At 36.7% G+C, this 18,816-nt stretch overlaps 1 protein-coding gene across 1 annotated transcript in view; it reads right to left on the bottom strand.

Annotated features, from left to right (window-relative positions):
- Positions 1 to 17,926, bottom strand: part of LOC120539515 — a 35,435-nt gene extending 17,509 nt beyond the window's left edge. Inside the window, exons 1-4 of the mRNA XM_039769646.1 lie at positions 17,912 to 17,926; positions 17,483 to 17,598; positions 10,365 to 10,676; positions 4,187 to 4,516 (exon numbers count right to left, since the gene is read on the bottom strand). Coding sequence (XP_039625580.1) covers positions 4,187 to 4,516; positions 10,365 to 10,506 — 472 coding nt within the window. The 5' untranslated portion in view covers positions 10,507 to 10,676; positions 17,483 to 17,598; positions 17,912 to 17,926. The remainder of the gene's footprint in view (positions 1 to 4,186; positions 4,517 to 10,364; positions 10,677 to 17,482; positions 17,599 to 17,911) is intronic.
- Between the last annotated feature and the right edge of the window lie 890 nt (positions 17,927 to 18,816).

The raw sequence follows: 18,816 nt of genomic DNA, 5'->3' as shown, positions 1-18,816 counted from the left end.
TAGCCTCCCTGATATCCTTCTTAATGGTTGCCCTCATGTTCTCATATGCTCTATGATTCACTTTGCAGTCATTAGTCTTATATGCCTTATAAAGCATTTTTTTCCTTTGCAACTTCTTTTTAAATCTTTATTAATCCACTGTGGAGTTTTTTTTAGTTTCCTATTAATTCCAAATTTAGGTATGTATCTGTCCTGCATTACATGTAAAACATTTTTAAACCTGTTCCACTGCTCCTCGACTGTCTCCACATTTAAAAGCTTATCCCAGTGTATCCTACTTAGACTTTGTCGCATCTGCTCAAAATTAGCCCTACCAAAGTTCAACTTAACAATTTTAGTCTTTGCATCTGTACTCTTACAAAATACTGAGAATTGTATTATATTATGGTCACTTGACCCTAGTGGTTCAATCACCTCTACACCCTCAATTCTATCCTGATTATTACAAAATACTAAATCCAGACAGGCTTCACACCCATGTTGGTGCTTTAACCTGCTGTGTTAAAAAACAGTTGCTGATTACTTCTAAAAACTCCTGCTCTTGTGCTCCTCCATCTGCAAGGTTATCCCAGTTAATATTTGGATAATTAAAGTCCCCCATGACTATAATATCTCCCTGTAAACTTGCCTTTTTGATATTACTAAAAAGATGTGTTAAAATTACTGTCTGAATTGGGTGGTCTATAACACATTCCTAAAATAAGACCTCTTTCCCTAATATTTTCCAGGTGAAGCCACATGTATGTCTCTGTCAATCCAAAAGATGGTGCGACACAAGCATTTTTACATAACAAAATACATCGCATTTGACATCCCAAAAAAGTGGCACATCAGAAACATTAATATTCATTTTATGTTTCCCATACTAGATTTATTTAGATTTCAACCTGCCTTATATGGATAGCACAGATAGTACAGAAAAAGGAGAACATTTAAACTCAACACGTCTATGCTAAAAAGACATTTGTAGTAATAAAATACATTGCAGTTGTCATTCCAGAAAGATGGCACATCAGAAACATTAATATTGCTTTTACGATTTCCATACTAAATGGCTTTACTTGTGCATTACATGGTGCACTGCAAACATTAACAATAAGGTCTACATTGATTTATTTAGATTTCAACCTGTCTTAGATGGATAGCACAGCTAGTACAGAAATAGGAGAACATTTAAACTCAACATATCTATTGTGGTCCCCGGCCGGGACGCCCAGGAGGACGAGAGGAGGGCTTGTGCCTCCTCCAGACTGAGAGGGGGCGTCCGTCCTGGTTATGCTGGAGGCCTCGGGTAGAGGGCTTGGAAGCCCAGCCCTGTAGGGGCCCGTGGCCACCGCCAGACGGCACCCCAGTGCCTTATTATCCCGGGAGCCCGGGGGAAGACGACAGGGGACACCCGGATGGCTTCCGGGTGCGCAGCCGGCACTTCCGCCACACGGGGGTGTGTCCATGGGAGATTGCTGGGAAGCAGCTGGAGCCCATCTGGGTTCCTATAAAAGGGGCTGCCTTCCTCCAGTCAAGAGTGGATGTCGGGTGGAAGAGGACAGAACTGGAGAGAGGACGGGAGGCGGTCGAGAGAAAGGCAGAGAAACTGTGTGGCCTGGACATTGGGGGAATCGGTGCAAGAGGCACTGGGGTTTGTGAGCACGTTAAATTTGTAAATATTGTAAATAAACGGTGTTGGGTGAAACAACGATGTCCGTCTGTCTGTATCCGGGTCCAAGTTCACACTATGCTAAAAAGCCATTTGTAGTAATAAAATACATTGCAGTTGTCATTCCAGAAAGGTGGCGCATCAGAAACTTTAATATTGCTTTTACGATTCCCATGCTAAATGGGTTTACACGTGCATTTCATGGTGCACTGCAAACATTAACCCTAAAGTCTACATTGATTTATTTAGATTTCAACTTGTCTTAGATGGGTAGCATAGCTAGTACAGATATAGGAGAAAAAACTCAATATGTCTGCTAAAAATCCAATATCATTAATGTCACATATTCTTACATCATATCTTCCATATATGCAGTTTTATTTTTTGTTTTATTTGTAATTTAAGGAGTTATGTTTCAAATTTGTAAAAACAATTGGTGTAAATTTATCATTTGTATCCTCTTTGTAAAGGTTTGTTTATATTTATTTATATTTTGCTTCATATGAGAACTTTCAAAATGAGGAAAGGATCATTTTTATTTCAAAAGTATAGAGTATAAATCTGAAACAAAAGTCTACCATTAAGTAAACTTAATTACTGACATGCAGTCAAGAGTTCTTATATAAAGCTGCATTTAGTTGCTATGTTTAGAACTTAAACTAAAACACACATACATTATTGCTTTGATAAGCAGTTACATAAAGTATTTTAAAGATATCGATTCTTTTTACTAATGTATACATTGATCATTTTGTATGTAAGCTCTGCCACCTCTCATTTGAGCACAGGATCTGTCCATTGCAATGAATTATCACTCCTAAACATTTAATTTGGTCTTTTAAATGGGCAGATGCCCTTGTTATTTCCTAATTTGACTATAGCAACAATTTAATATTACTCAATTAGTAATAGTTGCTTCATTAAATAATTTATTTTTAGGTTTAGCTCTTGGTTTTAGTTTTTCTAACACTTTCTCCCACTTTTTTTGGTTTTGTCCGATTTTTCTTAGGTTCCACATTTTTTCAGTAACTTCTGAATCTGTGTGTCGTTTTAATTTTAGGCTTATATAATTTGTTTATGAGAAGAGGTTTAAACCAAATTACCTGTTTATTGTTTTCTGCTAAAATTTACCCTGTTGGGATCATAAGGCACAAGCATGATATTTGTGCTCACTTTCAGGCACTACCACATTATGTACTTATTTATGTCTTTTGAGTGGGGAAGGTGGGTTTATTATTATTATTCTTATTTTGAACCTTCATTCAAGTTTAAAAGACCTGATTGACTTGAAGGTTGAAGGTCAAAAAAGATCAATCTTTTAGCTTCTTGTATCTTTAATAGGACTACTTTGTAATGTAAAGAATTAATTTACTGCAAGTGGAAGTGAAGAAAAAAACAGAAAAAATATTGTTGGAATATCTTAGAAATATTGTAGAAATTACTCAAAATATCCTACAGATTGAAAAAATAAACTCTGGCTTGATATCTTAAGTATTATTGCAGTATGTCATCTGAACAAAAAGTTAAAAGGTATGTAGAGTAACTAGTTATTCCATGTATCTACTTATTTTATGGGACCACATTTTAATTATGAGTACTGTGAGGCTTCAACATAGTCTGTCTCTAACTGGAAAAATGATCTCTGACTTCATACATTGATTAAATGGTGATATTACATTATTTGCATACGCTGATGAAGAAGCAGCAAACAGGAGTAACTGGTAAATGTTTGCAATTATAGTAGGATAGTCAGTTATTCCAAAGTCATTAATGAAATTTATACAGTATTTTTATGATTTTTACGGTTGCATAAGGTTACAGCTATTCTGTTACCATCGATCTAGGCTACCTTTCATGCTTGTGGATTAAGTACAGTGCTACCCACACAAAGTTTTGTTATTATAGCTGCTACAGGATCATTTTTCTTTTCACTCATGTAACAAAGGTTCAATATTTTTAGAGAAATAGAAAATGAAAAAAAGAAAGCCTGCTAAAGCAAAATTTCTATGTTTTCACTGCACCTCAGGCATGTATTTTCCCAAGTAAGTCCTGCAGGCAGGTGTTGCCACAATCAAATGTCCCCCACAATACTGATTTGCATGAAACCACTCCACATCTTAATCCCATCAGTAATAGCCTCTCTCTCTCATGTCTCAAACTTAATATATCTAGATTTCACATCAATTATTCCACTCAAGGCTGAAGAATTTTCAGTTGTCCAGTAGCGTAAATGATCTGAAATCAGCTTGTCAGCCATCAGTATGTTGCTGGCATTCTTGTTTATTTATTATGTCATTTCTGCCTGATAAATCAAATTTTCTTAATTTTGCAAATTCATGATAAACATAGATGTACAATCCTATCAGATTTGAAACTCTCATAAAATTCATTTGAGCAGTCAAATAAAAAAAATTTTTTGCCCATAATGAGGAAGAGAAAATGATTGGTATTTAATAAACAGATTTGTCATGGAGGTTTTACAGACATTAAGAAAATCTACGTTAACAAAATACTCTTGTTAGGCATACTCACTTGTGCTTTCTATTTCAACTTTCTCCATCTCGCTGCGTGGTGATGTAATCTTCTTTCCGTTCACAATAACATCAATGTCACAGCTCAACCAGGTGACACATATACTTTCATTACTTTGACGACATTCAAGGTGTCTCGGATTCACCTTGATGATGCACAGTTTTTTTTCGTCATCATAGGGCTGGGTACTGAAAGGCTCACTCTTCCAATTGTTGTAGAATTTACATTGCTCAATTCTATCAAAGTGAGTGCCCAGGCACTGAACAAGAAAATAATTTCCTTTCTTAAAAACAGATTGACGCATGGAAATCTGAGGCTTTATGATTTGACCTAGGGAGAAGAGCAAAAGAAATGACATCATGAGCAATAAGCAAGAATTTGTTGACTTACAGTTTTGGTTCAAAGAATGTTTAAGGCTTTGATAGAACAAATCAAATATTATGAACTATTAGGTCATTCACTTTAATTTATCCAAGCTATTCTTTGTCTTAGCTGAAAACTATTATGAATAATAAATCAGATATGTAATGAATAAAAGAAGAATCTTACTGTGGTCATAAGTTTAAATTAGATAGCAGAAAAGAATGAGAATCCTGCTGTCAGGAGAACATAGATAGATAGATAGATAGATAGATACTTTATTAATCCCAAGGGGAAATTCACATACTCCAACAGCACCATACTAACAAAGAACAATATTAAATTAAAGAGTAATAACAATGAAGGTATAACAGACAGACTATTATAATATATATATTGTATAATATTAACGTTTAAAAGGCCCCCTAGGGGTGGAATTGAAGAGTCGCATAGTGTGGGGGAAGAACAATCTCCTCAGTCTGTTAGTGGAGCAGTACAGTGACAGCAGTCTGTCGCTGAAGCTGCTCCTCTGTCTGGAGATGATCCTGTTCAGTGGATGCAGTGGATTTTCCATTATTGACAGGAGCTTGCTCAGTGGCCGTCACTCTGCCACGGATGTCAAACTGTCCAGCAGCGTGCCTACAATAGAGCTTGCCTTACTCACCAGTTTGTCCAGGCATTAGGCATCCCTCTTCTTTATGCTGCCTCCCCAGCACACCACCACATAGAAGAGGTCGCTCGCCAAAACCATCTGATAGAACATCTGCAGCATCTTATTGCAGATGTTGAAGGACGCCTGTCCTTTCTTACACAGAGCATCAGTATTGGCAGTCCAGTCCAATTTATCATCCAGCTGCACTCCCAGGTATTTATAGGTCTGCACCCTCTGCACATAGTCATCTCTGATGATCACGGGGTCCATGAGGGGCCTGGGCCTCCTAAAATCCACCACCAGCTCCTTGGTTTTGCTGGTGTTCAGTTGTAGGTGGTTTGATTTGCACCATTTAACAAAGTCCTTGATTAGTTTCCTATACTCCTCCTCCTGCCCACTCCTGATGCAGCCCACGATAGCAGTGTCATCTGCAAACTTTTGCACGTGACAGGACTCTGAGTTGTATTGGAAGTCCAATGTATATAGGCTGAACAAGACCGGAGAAAGTGCAGTCCCTGCGGACCATAATGTCATACCTGCAGTTCCCGAGATGTACATACTGAGGTCTGTCTTTAAGATAGTCCACGATCCATGCTACCAGGTATGAATCTACTCCCATCTCTGTCAGCTTGTCCCAAAGGAGCAGAGGTTGGATGGTGCTGAAGTCCAGAAACATAATTCTTACAGCACCACTGTCTCTGCCCAAGTGGGAGAGAGAACGGTGTAGCATATAGATGATGGCATCCTCTGCTCCCACCTTCTCCTGGTATGTGAACTGCAGAGGGTTGAGGGTGTGGCGGACCTGTGGCCTCAGATGGTGAAGCAGCAGCCTCTCCATGGTCTTCATCACATGTGACATCAGAGTGACAGGCCGGAATGAGCGTGTGGTTGTACGTAGCTCCCTCACTTAGTTTGTAGTGAGGCTGAAGCAGAACCAGGTTATGATCTGCTTTCCCAAGCGCAGGTAGTGGGGTGGTGCTGTCTGCGTCTTTAACGTTTGCATACAGTAGGTCGATGGTCCTATTTCCCCGGGTGTTACAATCCCCATACTGGGAGAAGGCAGGTAATGTTTTGCCCAGTGTCACATGGTTAAAGTCTCCAGCAATTAGCACAAGCTCCTCAGGGTGCCGTCTTTGTAACTTAGCAACAGCAGAATCGATTATGTCACCCGCTATCTCCACATCCGCCCGAGGAGGGATGTAAACAATAATAACAATGACATGTCCAAACTAATAGGGATGCAGACTTATGGCCAACAGTTCGATGTCCCTGCAGCAAGTGGAGATTTTAATGTTTACATGTCCAGAGTTGCACACCATGTATTGACATAGAGAGCGACTCCTCCTCCTTTCTGCTTCCCGCAGGTACTTGCACCTCTGTCCGCTCTAACTGTGCTAAACCTGGGTAACTCCACATTAGCATCTGGGATGTTAGTTGTTAGCCACGTTTCACTAAAACACAGCAAACTGCATTCTCTGTAGGTCCTGACATTTTTCACACTCATATCATATCATATCACACTCCTTTAACACTAAATAGGATACATCTTTGCTTTTCTAATACTTTAATAAAGGACTGTCTTTGTTATATTTTTACATGAAAATAATCAAAATAATTCTTAAAGCATTTTATCCCACAGGAATGCCATATTTTCAAATGTTGAACTTTAAATTTGTTAACATTTTAATAGAACCATTAAACTAAATATTAATATACAGATTTACATTTTATTTTACTTGACCACATGGACTAGAAAATGGGCCCAGCAGCTCTGTGGTAAAGCAGGAGTGAACAAAAGATGGGAGTCCATTGCAGCAGCTCTGTTTTTCAATATGCACTTACTGTTCTGGTACTCTATGTGCCTTTTGCTGAGTGTGCTACATACTGGAGAAGTGAGAAAGAATGTAGTTTGACTAAAGAACAAACATTCTAACTGCTAAAAGTTTTAAAAGTTTCACACTTCAAACATGCTGTGGTATAAAAGAAGATCATAAAAACTGTTCCTGTGCTGCAGAAATGCACCCACTTTGTTATCTATGAGGGATCAAGCAGCACATAGGCAGTTATCTTTCTGAGGGGAATTACAAAAGCATCTATTTGTAGATAGATGGCTCTGATGTATCCAAGAAAAAGTGTTGTACACAAAGCCCTACATGATAAATTCGAAAGTTGTTTCTAGTATTAAATGCAGGAAAATGTAACTATTTCTGATTAGAAACTATTAATAGTCCATGTGAGCAACTAGTAGTGAACATCACTAGGCAAAGCAAAGTAAGCCCTTCTTCCAGTTCTGATGCAGCCATTGTCTTGAAGTAGATATAATATTATTAGTTCCTATTGACCAGATGCTGTCATAAGTAAAAAGTTATTTTAATTACTTTGAGATATTTTGAAAAAATTAAGGTAATAACCCCAATAAAGAAACAATAAAATGTTACATATATTTTGTATTATTTGTACCATGCACAATTTAATTCTGCTTTTCCTATTTATTTTTTAACTTTTAAAGCATGATATTCATTCAATAATTTAAAGGGATTCTTTGTTTCATTTTTAAAGTGTATTTCATGTGAGCCCAATACTTTGCCTTATTTTAGATCAAAGAGATATCAGTATTTACAATGTTACTGTGTTACTTGCTCCACCATTGCTGCAGTTTTGGGTGATTTTAATGTTTTCAAGCCAATGTTTAATTCTAAAAATGAAAATGGATGCAATGGTCATATTGTTAAAAAAAAAGTGTAAATGTGTCCTTAGGTGTGCTGTTTGAAAGATTATATCTTCATTAATTAATCCCTATAATAACTCAGCTAAATTAAATGTATAAATATAAAGTTAATTTCCACTATAAAGCCAAGTATTCTACAATTAGTATGTTAATGTTTATAGATAAAAACCATCAAATATGAAGCCTGCTTGATCTGTTTAAGAGTTACATGGAAATATAGGTATAGAGCAGCTAATCCATTTGTTTTTTTAACCCCACTTATCTGATTAAGGGTCTTGGGGAGCAGATGTCTATCCCATAAGCTTGTCCAGAGCTGGCAACAAACCATTGTAGAGCCCTCTCACTCGTACTCAGCTATATAGGGCCAAATTAAACTAACATATATGGTTTTGGGCAAATAGAGGTAATTGGAGAACTTGTAGAAAACCTGATATGAACAGGAGAACAATATAAAAACATTTTTAAAATGTGCTATAGGCAGTGCCCAGGCCGGAATTCAAATCCAGAACTATGGAGCAGTACTAACCACTGCCACCATGTCATCCTTATAATTAAAATGAAATATAAATTACACATAAATATTCACAAAAAACACACAATGTTGAACATAAAAACAACCTGCAATTTGTACATAAAATTATATTCAGACTTTTTTAAAGCATCCAAAGGATTTTGGAGGAAACAAAACTAAACAAACAAAATGTTATTTCCGGAATCCAATTGTCCTTGAAAAGAACTCCATTTGAGATGTCCTGAAATGCACTTAAGAAATCACATAATGGTATTAGCAGTCACATTCATGTTTCACTACACTGGCACAAGTTTGATTCCAAAGGTAAGAGTGATAAACACTGCAAGAGGAAATTTCCAAATTATTATTGTCAGCTTTTTCCATCTTCTTCTTAACATTTTCCAATGGGATTGCAGGATGAGATAATCACTGTTTCTATATTGATGAATGTTAGCATGATTGTTATAGGTCTGTCTATTAAATAAAGAGACTGTGTTTCTATCTCTTAAATAAAGCAGTGAGAACTGATTATGAGCTCTTGCCATGCCGATTTAAACCTGTTCAAACATGCATGACAAACAACACTCTCTGCCTTTTAGTTGTCAGTCACTGTTTAATGCAGTTGTGTTTCCCCTTGTGTGCTGGAATCATGCTAAGATTAAAAGTTGAGCTATGTGTCAATTTGAAATTTTTAATAAAATTGAAGAAAACACCAATGGAATCTTTTCAGATGCTTACTGAGGCTTATGGGGAAAACTGCATGTCTCTTTTTTGTTTTCCTAAATTGAAATCAGGGCTTAAAGGAACATTAACTCTCATCAGTGGATGCAGTAAAGAAGAAAACGTCAGCTCCGCACCTTCCATCAGTGGAAAACAAGACTGCATCAGTGCGTAATTGGGAATGGGGAGTATAATGAAGGGGACAAGCATTAGAATTGTTATATAAATAAAAGTGGGTCAGTCTTGTTATTTGATAGACAGACCTTGGTATTGCTTTCCTTTATTATTTATTTAATTCAATTTGGAATTATGCAGTGAAAAGGTGCTATTTGAGAAACATGTCCCATGCATAAGTATATTTCATAAAGTGCATAATTCAAAAGTAACATTTGACTGGAAATTTTGCATTGCCTTGAGAACTATTTCAATGTTTAGTACATATCCTCAGTTTCTAAACTGCTCTAGATAAAAGCATCTACCAAATAAGGAATATTAATAATAATAACCAGTAACAACATTCAATGGCTGGCATTACAAAAAAGCTGCACATGTTTCTGTGGGTTTTCTCTGGGTGTTTAGGTTTCCTCTCACAGTCCAAAGACAAGCAGGTTACATGAATTGGCATTGCTAAATTGGCCCTTGTGTCTGTGTGTTATGTGTTCGCTCTTCAATGGACTGGCACCCAGTCCACGTATTGTTCCTGTCTTGCACCCACTGATTGTTGGGATAGGCTCCATTAAACCTGCAACCCTGCCCTGAAAGAGTGGAAGATGGATGGTTGGATGGATAATTTATCTGAAGCATTATTTTTATTATATTAGTTATTTGTTTTATATAATGGCTTTATTGTAAATTGATGCCAAAACCAAACCATCCAAAAAACACAGCTAATGGTATTTATTTGAGAATATGGTCAGATTGTAACAGGTTAGCTTACCACATTAAAAGTGTGTTGAGCCAAAGCATTCAGTTCACTTACTTATTTACTAAAGCAGAAGATAATTACAGCATGTAATACAAAGTCAAGAGCTCTGTAAATAACAGAATAATGGTGGAAATGTATCTTAATTATCAAGTAATCTTTTTTCTAGATAGATAGATAGATAGATAGATAGATAGATAGATAGATAGATAGATAGATAGATAGATAGATAGTACTTTATTTGTTCTAAGTGGGAAATTTGCCTTTTCATAAAACTGCACCTACCTGTTTCTGACACCAAAAGCTTAACTCCTTTGCTACGTGGGGAGCGGTGAATACCATTTGTATAATCACAAGTGAAGATAAGAGAATCTCCACGCTGCACATCTATTCCACCCAGGATCTGCTCCATGTTCAAGACCAGCATACATTGACCAGTAGAAGGTTGCGTTGATGCAAAGGGAATCCCGTCTTTCTCTCTGTAGATCTGACAAGTAATACCTACATCGATGTCACCTGTATTACAGTTTACATTGTAAAGGCTGCTCCTCCATGAAATGACATTGGGCCTCACATCCAGAATGGGTGTTTTTAAATCTGTTTAAAAATATAACAGAAAAAAATAACATATATAACAGGGGTGGCCAACTCCAACCCTGGAGGGCCATAGTGGCTACAGGTTTTCAATCTATTTTCTTAATTAGTGACTAGTTTTTGCTACTACTTAACTTCATTTAATTTATTTGCTATTTAAGACTTAGGCCCTTTAAATCAGGGCTGAGCAACTTCAGGCCTGGAGGGTTTTTATTCCAACTCAACTGCTTCACGTGGAATCATTCATTGATGATGATGCATTTATTTCTCAAGTGACAGTTTTCTGCTTCATTTTTGTTGTCCCGCTTGTTAAGATTTTGAACCCTTAACTGCTTATTTTAGTATTAAACAGCTGTATTAATTGTTTTAATTACTCCTTATTAGCAATAAGATGCAAATGATAAAGGAACCAGCAGCTCTACATTTAGTCTGTCTCTATTTCCACCTGTGTCTATTCATTATTCACTATTTGGTTTAATTAAGGACTCAGAAGGAAACTAAAGAGAAAGAGAAAAAATAAAAATTGCTCATTCATTTTAGGCTTCTTATCACTTGGATGATACCATTAGAAAGGTAAAAAAAAAACCTATGATTTATTAATGAACTGTTATGGTAGAGTTAAAACACTAACAAGCCATGAAAATAAATAAGCGCTGTTATTGGTGAGGGGGCAGCATGGTGGCGCAGTGGTAGCCCTGCTGCCTCGCAGTTAGGAGACCCGGGTTCACTTCCCGGGTCATCCCTGTGTGGACTTTGCATGTTCTCCCCGTGTCTGCGTGGGTTTCCTCCGGGCGCTCCGGCTTCCTCCCACAGTCCAAAGGCATGCAGGTTAGGTGGATTGGCAATTCTAAATTGGCCCTAGTGTGTGCTGCTTGGTGTGTTTGTGTGTGTCCTGCGGTGGGTTGGCATCCTGCCCGGGATTACTTCCTGCCCTGTGTTGGCTGGGATTGGCTCCAGCAGACCCCCATGACCCTGTGTTCAGATTCAGTGGGTTGGAAAATGGTTGGTTGGTTGTTATTGCTGAGGATTGGCTTCTAATTAAGAAACTAGGTGGGAACAAAAACCTGCAGCCAGTCTGGCTCTCCAGGATGGGAGATGGCAACCCTGATATATAATTTTAAAAATATATAACATAATCAACTAACTCAATCAACTAAGGAAGCATATTGAATCAGTATCATTGCTGTGTACACTCTTTACAATTTACTACTACAGATTTACTACTACAGCCTCATTACATCAGTCTCCATAGTGGTCGTGGCTTCTGTATGGTTCTTGCTTATCTTCTTTTCTGTCTTTCCAGCTGTACTTATGACCATTTAAAAACTTGCCAACTGCTGACATCCTGGTGATATCCAATGTTCCACGAAAGTGTGGAGACTTGAACATTATACAATGACAAAAATTAAGACTCTTCATCCACTGAGCTTCACTGGTCATTGAGCTTTAGGTTTCTTTGTATGTATCATGGATTTCCTGGAAGCCAAGAGTACAGATGTCCACTTTCAGTGTGACTAAAACAGATCTCAGGAAAGAATATATAAGCAAGCCGAAGATGTGTAAAAAAAGTTGCTTTTAATAAGAACCAAACCCACAGGGAAAAATTATAAAATATTATTTGGAAAAAATAAGTAAGGGGTGAGGTAATACAACTATACAAAAATTTAACGAAAAAGAATAAAGAGAACTAAACTATCCAATGAATAAATAAATGCTTGTTGCAGTTGCTCAGTTTATGTATTGTTACAATTAGTTTTTATTTTGTTATATTGTATTAATTTTTGCATGTTAAAAGGAAAGAAAACAATAATTTTCCTAATCCTTTACTTTTATTTGAGGAGCTGAGTGATAGTGCAGAGGACAGGGAAATCAAATTACAAAGAGAAGCAAAAGAATGTGTAAGGCTGAGAAGTGGGTGAGTAAACACTGCTTGCTTCAGTATTTTGCCAAATTAATTATAGCATTCTAGGTTGAGTACAAATGAGGAAATGAGAGTCAACCGGAGTAGCTAAAGGTGAACTGTGGCAGTCTCTTCAGTTTAAGAATCTCAACTTTTTCCTCACAAAAATCAGTCCAAAATTTCCTTGGGTAATAATATGGTCCAGTTATTGCTCTGGTGTTAACTGAACATCGAAATCTCACTCTGGTACTATGGAATATTCAATAAATTAGTTGTGGAGAATACTGCCACTTAGGATATGAATATTTAAAGTAAATAAATATCCATGCATGGATATGAAATCTGCAAACAAAAGCTAAGCCACCTTGTACTTCTTTCCAACATTACTCAGATCAATCACTTTTTCTGAGACATGCACAATTACAGTAGATGCGATGGGTGCAGTGCTATAAGGGGTATTTTATCATGCCGAGTAAGGTAATTGTGTGTTGTGAATCAAATCACCACTACTCTAGTTAGTGAAGAGCATGAAAAGCAAAAGCATGTCATGACCATGGTAAAGAGGTGCTTCCCAAAAATATGAACAATGCCAGTATCACAGTATCAGCAACCGCTTTCACTTTATGCTATTCTCCATCACACCTTTCAGCATCACCAAGACAAAGGCAGCCAACAATACCTATGTGGGACTTTTGTTTATTCTTTTCCTATGTAAGTCTCTACTGTCTATCTTAAAACTGTCCTAGACTTGTTAAAGGCTATGCACCCCTTCCATGTGCATGACCATGTCCTGCAATTGACTGATCACTGTCAGTCTGCTATGGTCTCTGCAACAATAGGATTGAAACATACAGGTTCAGGAATTGAAGGCCAGAATTGTTTGAGTTTAACGTCACTGAGAGTCTCTCTCAGTACCAGTGAAAATATAGTGCACTGCTTTCCTTGACAACAATACACAGGGCATAGACAGACATACACACACACACAGACATGCTACAGTTACTGTCCATCCATTCATTTCTTGAACTCATTTATTTACAGTGTGTTGACAGAGGGAGCTATCCCTAAGTAATATGATAACCTGATTTTTGTCCTGTGAAGAAACAGAACATACAAACTCCATCAAGTAGGTATTTTAACAAAGAATCAGACTGAAAATCTATGTGACTGAGACAGAATCCACTGTGTAATCGCATTACTAATGTGGTACTCTAAAAAAATAAGACAATATAAAACACTATATTTAAGATAATTCCCACTACTCTAATTTTCTTCTTTCTCACACCAGATATTAAGTGACATTTATCCCTCCTAAAACTTCTCAAATATAGAGGAAAATGTATTTTAAATGTTTCAGTACATGATTGTATTAATCCTTCAATTATACTTAAACCCTTAAGGCACACATCAAAGCCATAATGAGTCCACATGGGTACACATGAATTACTTTTCTGTTTACAAACCTGGTGTGTATTAGAAGATAAAGAAAGGGTTTTGGAAAATATATTCTTTCTAATAATATACCGTAAATGACTAGCAAAATACCCGTGCTTCGCAGCGGAAAAATAGTGTGTTAAAGAAGTTATGAAAAAGAAAAGGAAAAATTAGAAAAATAACGTAACATGATTGTCGTAGGCTTATTTTAGTATTAAGAGTGCATTTGATGATTGTAAAGAGTTTAATTTATGATTGTAAATGTTGTATATGAGAATTGCATATTTTTAGGATGTAAGGATCTCTTTGTAAACTACATTTGCAGTTCTGCCCCTAGGGCTGTAAAATGACCAAACTGTCTGCTGAGCTTAGTCTTGAGCATGCAACGCACAGTACAGTTGGTCATGTGAGAAGCAATCTTGTGTCAAGTCAATGCCGGCCTTTTTTAGAGTCTGGCCCTGTGACTTATTTCTTGTCATAGTGAAGCAGACCCTAACTGGAAATTGGAGCCGTTTGAATTGAAATGGGAGGTCAGAGGTTATGAGAGGGATGCAAGGAATAAATACAGTCTCCCCTGAGCCAGTTCCAGTGAAGACAGTTGCCTCAATTAGGTTCTTGTGCAGAGATTTGATCTGAAGCCTGATGCCGTTACAAAGTTTTGGTGGTCATACGTTTCATAGTAAAGTGGTGGAGTAAATGAAAAGGCAGGAGACACCAGCAGGAAGACGTGAAGCAAGGCAAACAATAACAGGCTTGAAGTGGAGGAGTAAAGACGAAGGGAGTAGTGAGCACGACGAATAGCTGAGGAAAGTAAGGAAGTGAGTGAGGAGTCACATAAACGGGGGATGTCGTTAATGTATATAGGCAGAAAGCCAACCACATGGTAGGTGCACTGACAGCGGCCGTGCAGACAAAGGAAGGGGGACCGGGGGCGGCCCTTGTGCATCTCTACCGTGAAATAAATCATCTGTTAACGGAAATAAAGAATGAAAGAAGAGGTCAGTTCCGAAAGTTCCTTATGGCATAATGGTGAGAACCGCCAAAAAGAAGACGTTATTTTTGAAAGTTCGTTAGGGGGCACATCGTGAAATGAAACATACTTAATGCTTGTAAGTACAGTGTAAAGGATGAGCATGGGAAATTTGGGCTTCCTACGTATATTGGAAGTCGCAGAATTAGTGAGGAGGGGTTTTCACTATCTATATATACAGTTTAGGGGTACACCCGTACACCCTTGGTTGTTGCAATAGGACATGAAACATACCTAATTTTTGTAAGAACACTGCAAGGAATGAGCACGTGAAATTTCAGCTTCCCACCTATATGGGAAGTGGGAGAATTAGTGCTGAGTCACGGAATCACAGAATTTAGAAGAATAAAACAACCTGAAAACCAGCATAATTTTATTATAGAAAAGGTCACTTTGCAGACTATTTTGAGCTAGTGACACTCTTGAAACAAATAATGTTACTGTTTTTTTTATTTTATTTTATACATTTGCACCCATTTTGGGCACTAATGCCAAAGACTCATATTCAAGGGATTTCAGGCTCTTTAAGCTGCCCGGTAGTGTTGTCACACCACGCAAAAATCCTTTAGTGAAAAATGACACTTTCTACCACCAGAACATTACAGATACATTTTAAGAACTATTGTTCATATTTATTTTACCTTGGTCATGTTGAAAACAAATGTACAAGTAACTGGAAATATACTGAGTACTTTTCGCAAGATGTCTGTTACCAGACAAGTTTCTATATTCATTGTTTTAGTCAGTAGGCTTATCTCTACACAATGAAACTTGATTTCTAAAAAAATACACTGATTTCTAAAAGGTTTTAGGTTTGATAAATGTAATCTTTTTAATTTCAGCTTTTAAAACAATTCATAGATCATGCTGTAGGAAGGCACGGATTGAGTAGAATGTATACAGAAGCCCACAACACGGATTCAAATTGGAACAATTCAATTGAGCCTTAAAACTCTGAATAGATTATACCAGAAGATGAACCTAGGAATGGATGTCACCCTGAACTCATTAGAATGTCTGTAAAAAAACTAAAGACATTGACAGGAGACATTATATATAAAGGTGTCCAGTATTGCACTGTTGCAGGAAACACCCAAATGCTACAAGAAGGTTTAGTTTATTATAACGCATTTACATGAGAATGCTAACATGTTGCAAAAGGTTTTAATTATTTGAAGGTTATTCAGATCTGCTGGCAATTTATTATTGGTTAAAACAAAAGTATGAGAAGAAGAGTTATTTGTTCCTGCAAAACTTCATCAAACAAGATACATTTGAACAGCAAATCACAAGCATGCACTAGCATCACAGAGGGGAAGCAGACTTTCTTCATCACATAAAATATTGTACATTACACCTGCGAAAACTGGCTACTTACCCAAAATGTCTTTTATGTATTTGCTTATTTATTGTTGCAAATAATGTTATTCTCCCATCCTTTACTGAAATCTCTTAATGCATATACCGACTGCATCAGGAACATAATAGAAAAAGACAAGCTAAACACTACACACAAATAATTAATTTCTCTTTGTGGGTGACTCTTGCTTCCATTGTTTGCTGTGGAGTACCTACCTCGATAATGATTTTATGTATAAAGTGTATTTCTGCAAAGTGCATGTTATTAATTGCAACTTGTAATAAATCAAAACATTAACTTTCTTTTAGCAGGACCATCGCCTTAAACTCTCTACATATAAAGCAAACTAAGCATCCTTCATGAATACCCTGCATAAATATGTCATTTTAATATTTCATTTCATAATACAGTTTTACATTAAACTTTTTTGAAGTTTTTTTAACCACTCTAATTACTATGGAATGTCTTTCAATGTTGCTTCTAAATGGAATCAGTTTGAAATGGGTTTATTTAGTCCGTTTAGGACTCACAAAAGCAGTAAAACAACAGCTTTGTTCAATTCAGTTTGTCTTCCCATTGTCCCCATTGATAAAAAGTTTGTGTTGGATGCTGAAAACATTTACTTGGTGGTTTTTGGGACTTAATCATGCCATGCCAACCCACTACCCATATGCCATAGCCATAGCGGAACCATTTTTGGTTCCCAAGAGATCCATCCACATGAACGTTCCAGAAACAGTCTTTCTTTATTAAGATGTGTAGCAGGCTTCATATAGTGAACAACCATGACTAGATGGTAACAGATTATTGAAATACCAGTAAGTTATGATCAGAAAAGGACTCTTTCTTACAATAACACAGGCTAAGTCCAGGTTTACTTACTCTGTAGTTAGTCTACCATACATTAAATTATTTTTTCTACACATTAGGAAGTTATTTCAAAGCAAAAAGAACAAACTTCAAATGCAGAAAACCCTTCCTAAAATGAAATGGTGCTTTGCAAAGCAAAAGTTCTACGAGGAATAACGCATGCAGTAAAAAATCATAAAATGTCATTAAAAGAAGGACTATTATTAAGAATGTACCCCAGTATTTCAGATGATCCCGTTCAGTTTTGGCCTGGAGTAGGGCATCCTCAAATATACACCTATCTAGTGAAACACATGGGTTTTGAGATGAAGAAGGAAAACTAGAATTCTCTCTGAGAATAAATAAAAATAAATAAATAAATAACAACTTGCAAACCCCACACAGATAATTCCTAGTTTGAGATCTGAACCCAGATGTATGAAACAGTGTCCCCTACTTTGTCATCCCTTCTAACAGATACCCTTGATTTACAGTTATAACTTAATCTCATTATAATAATAATCTCTATAGTTACACAACAAACTGATTAATGATTCCGTCAATGTCAATAGCACCTTGCACCAATTAAATTATTATAAATGTTTAAAGTACAGATTCAAAGCAGCATTTGAATTCTCAAAGTAGAAAAATAGAGATATACATACCCTGGGAATATACATTGATTTTAGCAAAACCTACTGTGAAATAAAAAGAAACAGTTTATTAAATACTGAATGATTTGTCAAGCATTATTATTTTTATTATTATTAGAATTAGTAGTATTAGTAGTAGTAGTATAGTCAATTTGAGCTATTATTATTAGTAGTACATTTGAGTTATTTATTATTATTATTATTAGCAACAGTATTGCAGCAATCATAGCTTTAGCAATAATTATTTTAAATAAATGTGTACTCACAGGTCATGATTATCAAAAACAGATTAAACATTTTCCTTCAGTTCAGTATTTCTTTGTGCGTGCTAAGATTAAACGCAATTCAAAACTAACTCTCCTTTGCTTAGGATCATATCAAATCCTCGCAAGGAGAAGTGAAAGTCCCAGTTCGATATTTTAGTCAGAGCTGGAGTTGTGGTGATAATGATTATGACATATATTTAAAGAAAAAAAAATCGAAGCCGAAAAAAAGAAAAATAAATGATAACTTGAAAAGCACACAATGTCTATTTTCACTGTGTAGACGTCCAACTACTGCATGTTTCTTAGAAGGGTCCTCAGTGTTGCCTTTTAAGTTAAGTTTTTAACAGTCTCATATCACGAAGGGTGTTTGAAATTGACTTGCTTTCAGTAATTAGTTCTATCAGATCACTCGTAATCCCAAAATGTGCAAAGAACAATCACGCTGCCTTTTGCAGGTTGTATGCGGCTGTTGCAATCTTGAACACACGAAGTGCGGTTTTAAATGTGCTCTTCTGAGTCCTATAATTACCGCTCGTCTGAATTAGAACATCGCTGTAGATGAACTTCAACGGCGTCGCAACTGCAGAGCGGTACCTTATTTGATTTGCCGCCTCGTTTATACGGTTTCAAGTATGTTTTAAAGGAAATCTA

The sequence above is a fragment of the Polypterus senegalus genome, chromosome 11, assembly GCF_016835505.1.
Source record: "Polypterus senegalus isolate Bchr_013 chromosome 11, ASM1683550v1, whole genome shotgun sequence".
NCBI lineage: Eukaryota > Metazoa > Chordata > Cladistia > Polypteriformes > Polypteridae > Polypterus > Polypterus senegalus.
Note: the sequence above shows the minus strand (reverse complement) of the source record. Positions and strands in the feature narration are given on the sequence as shown.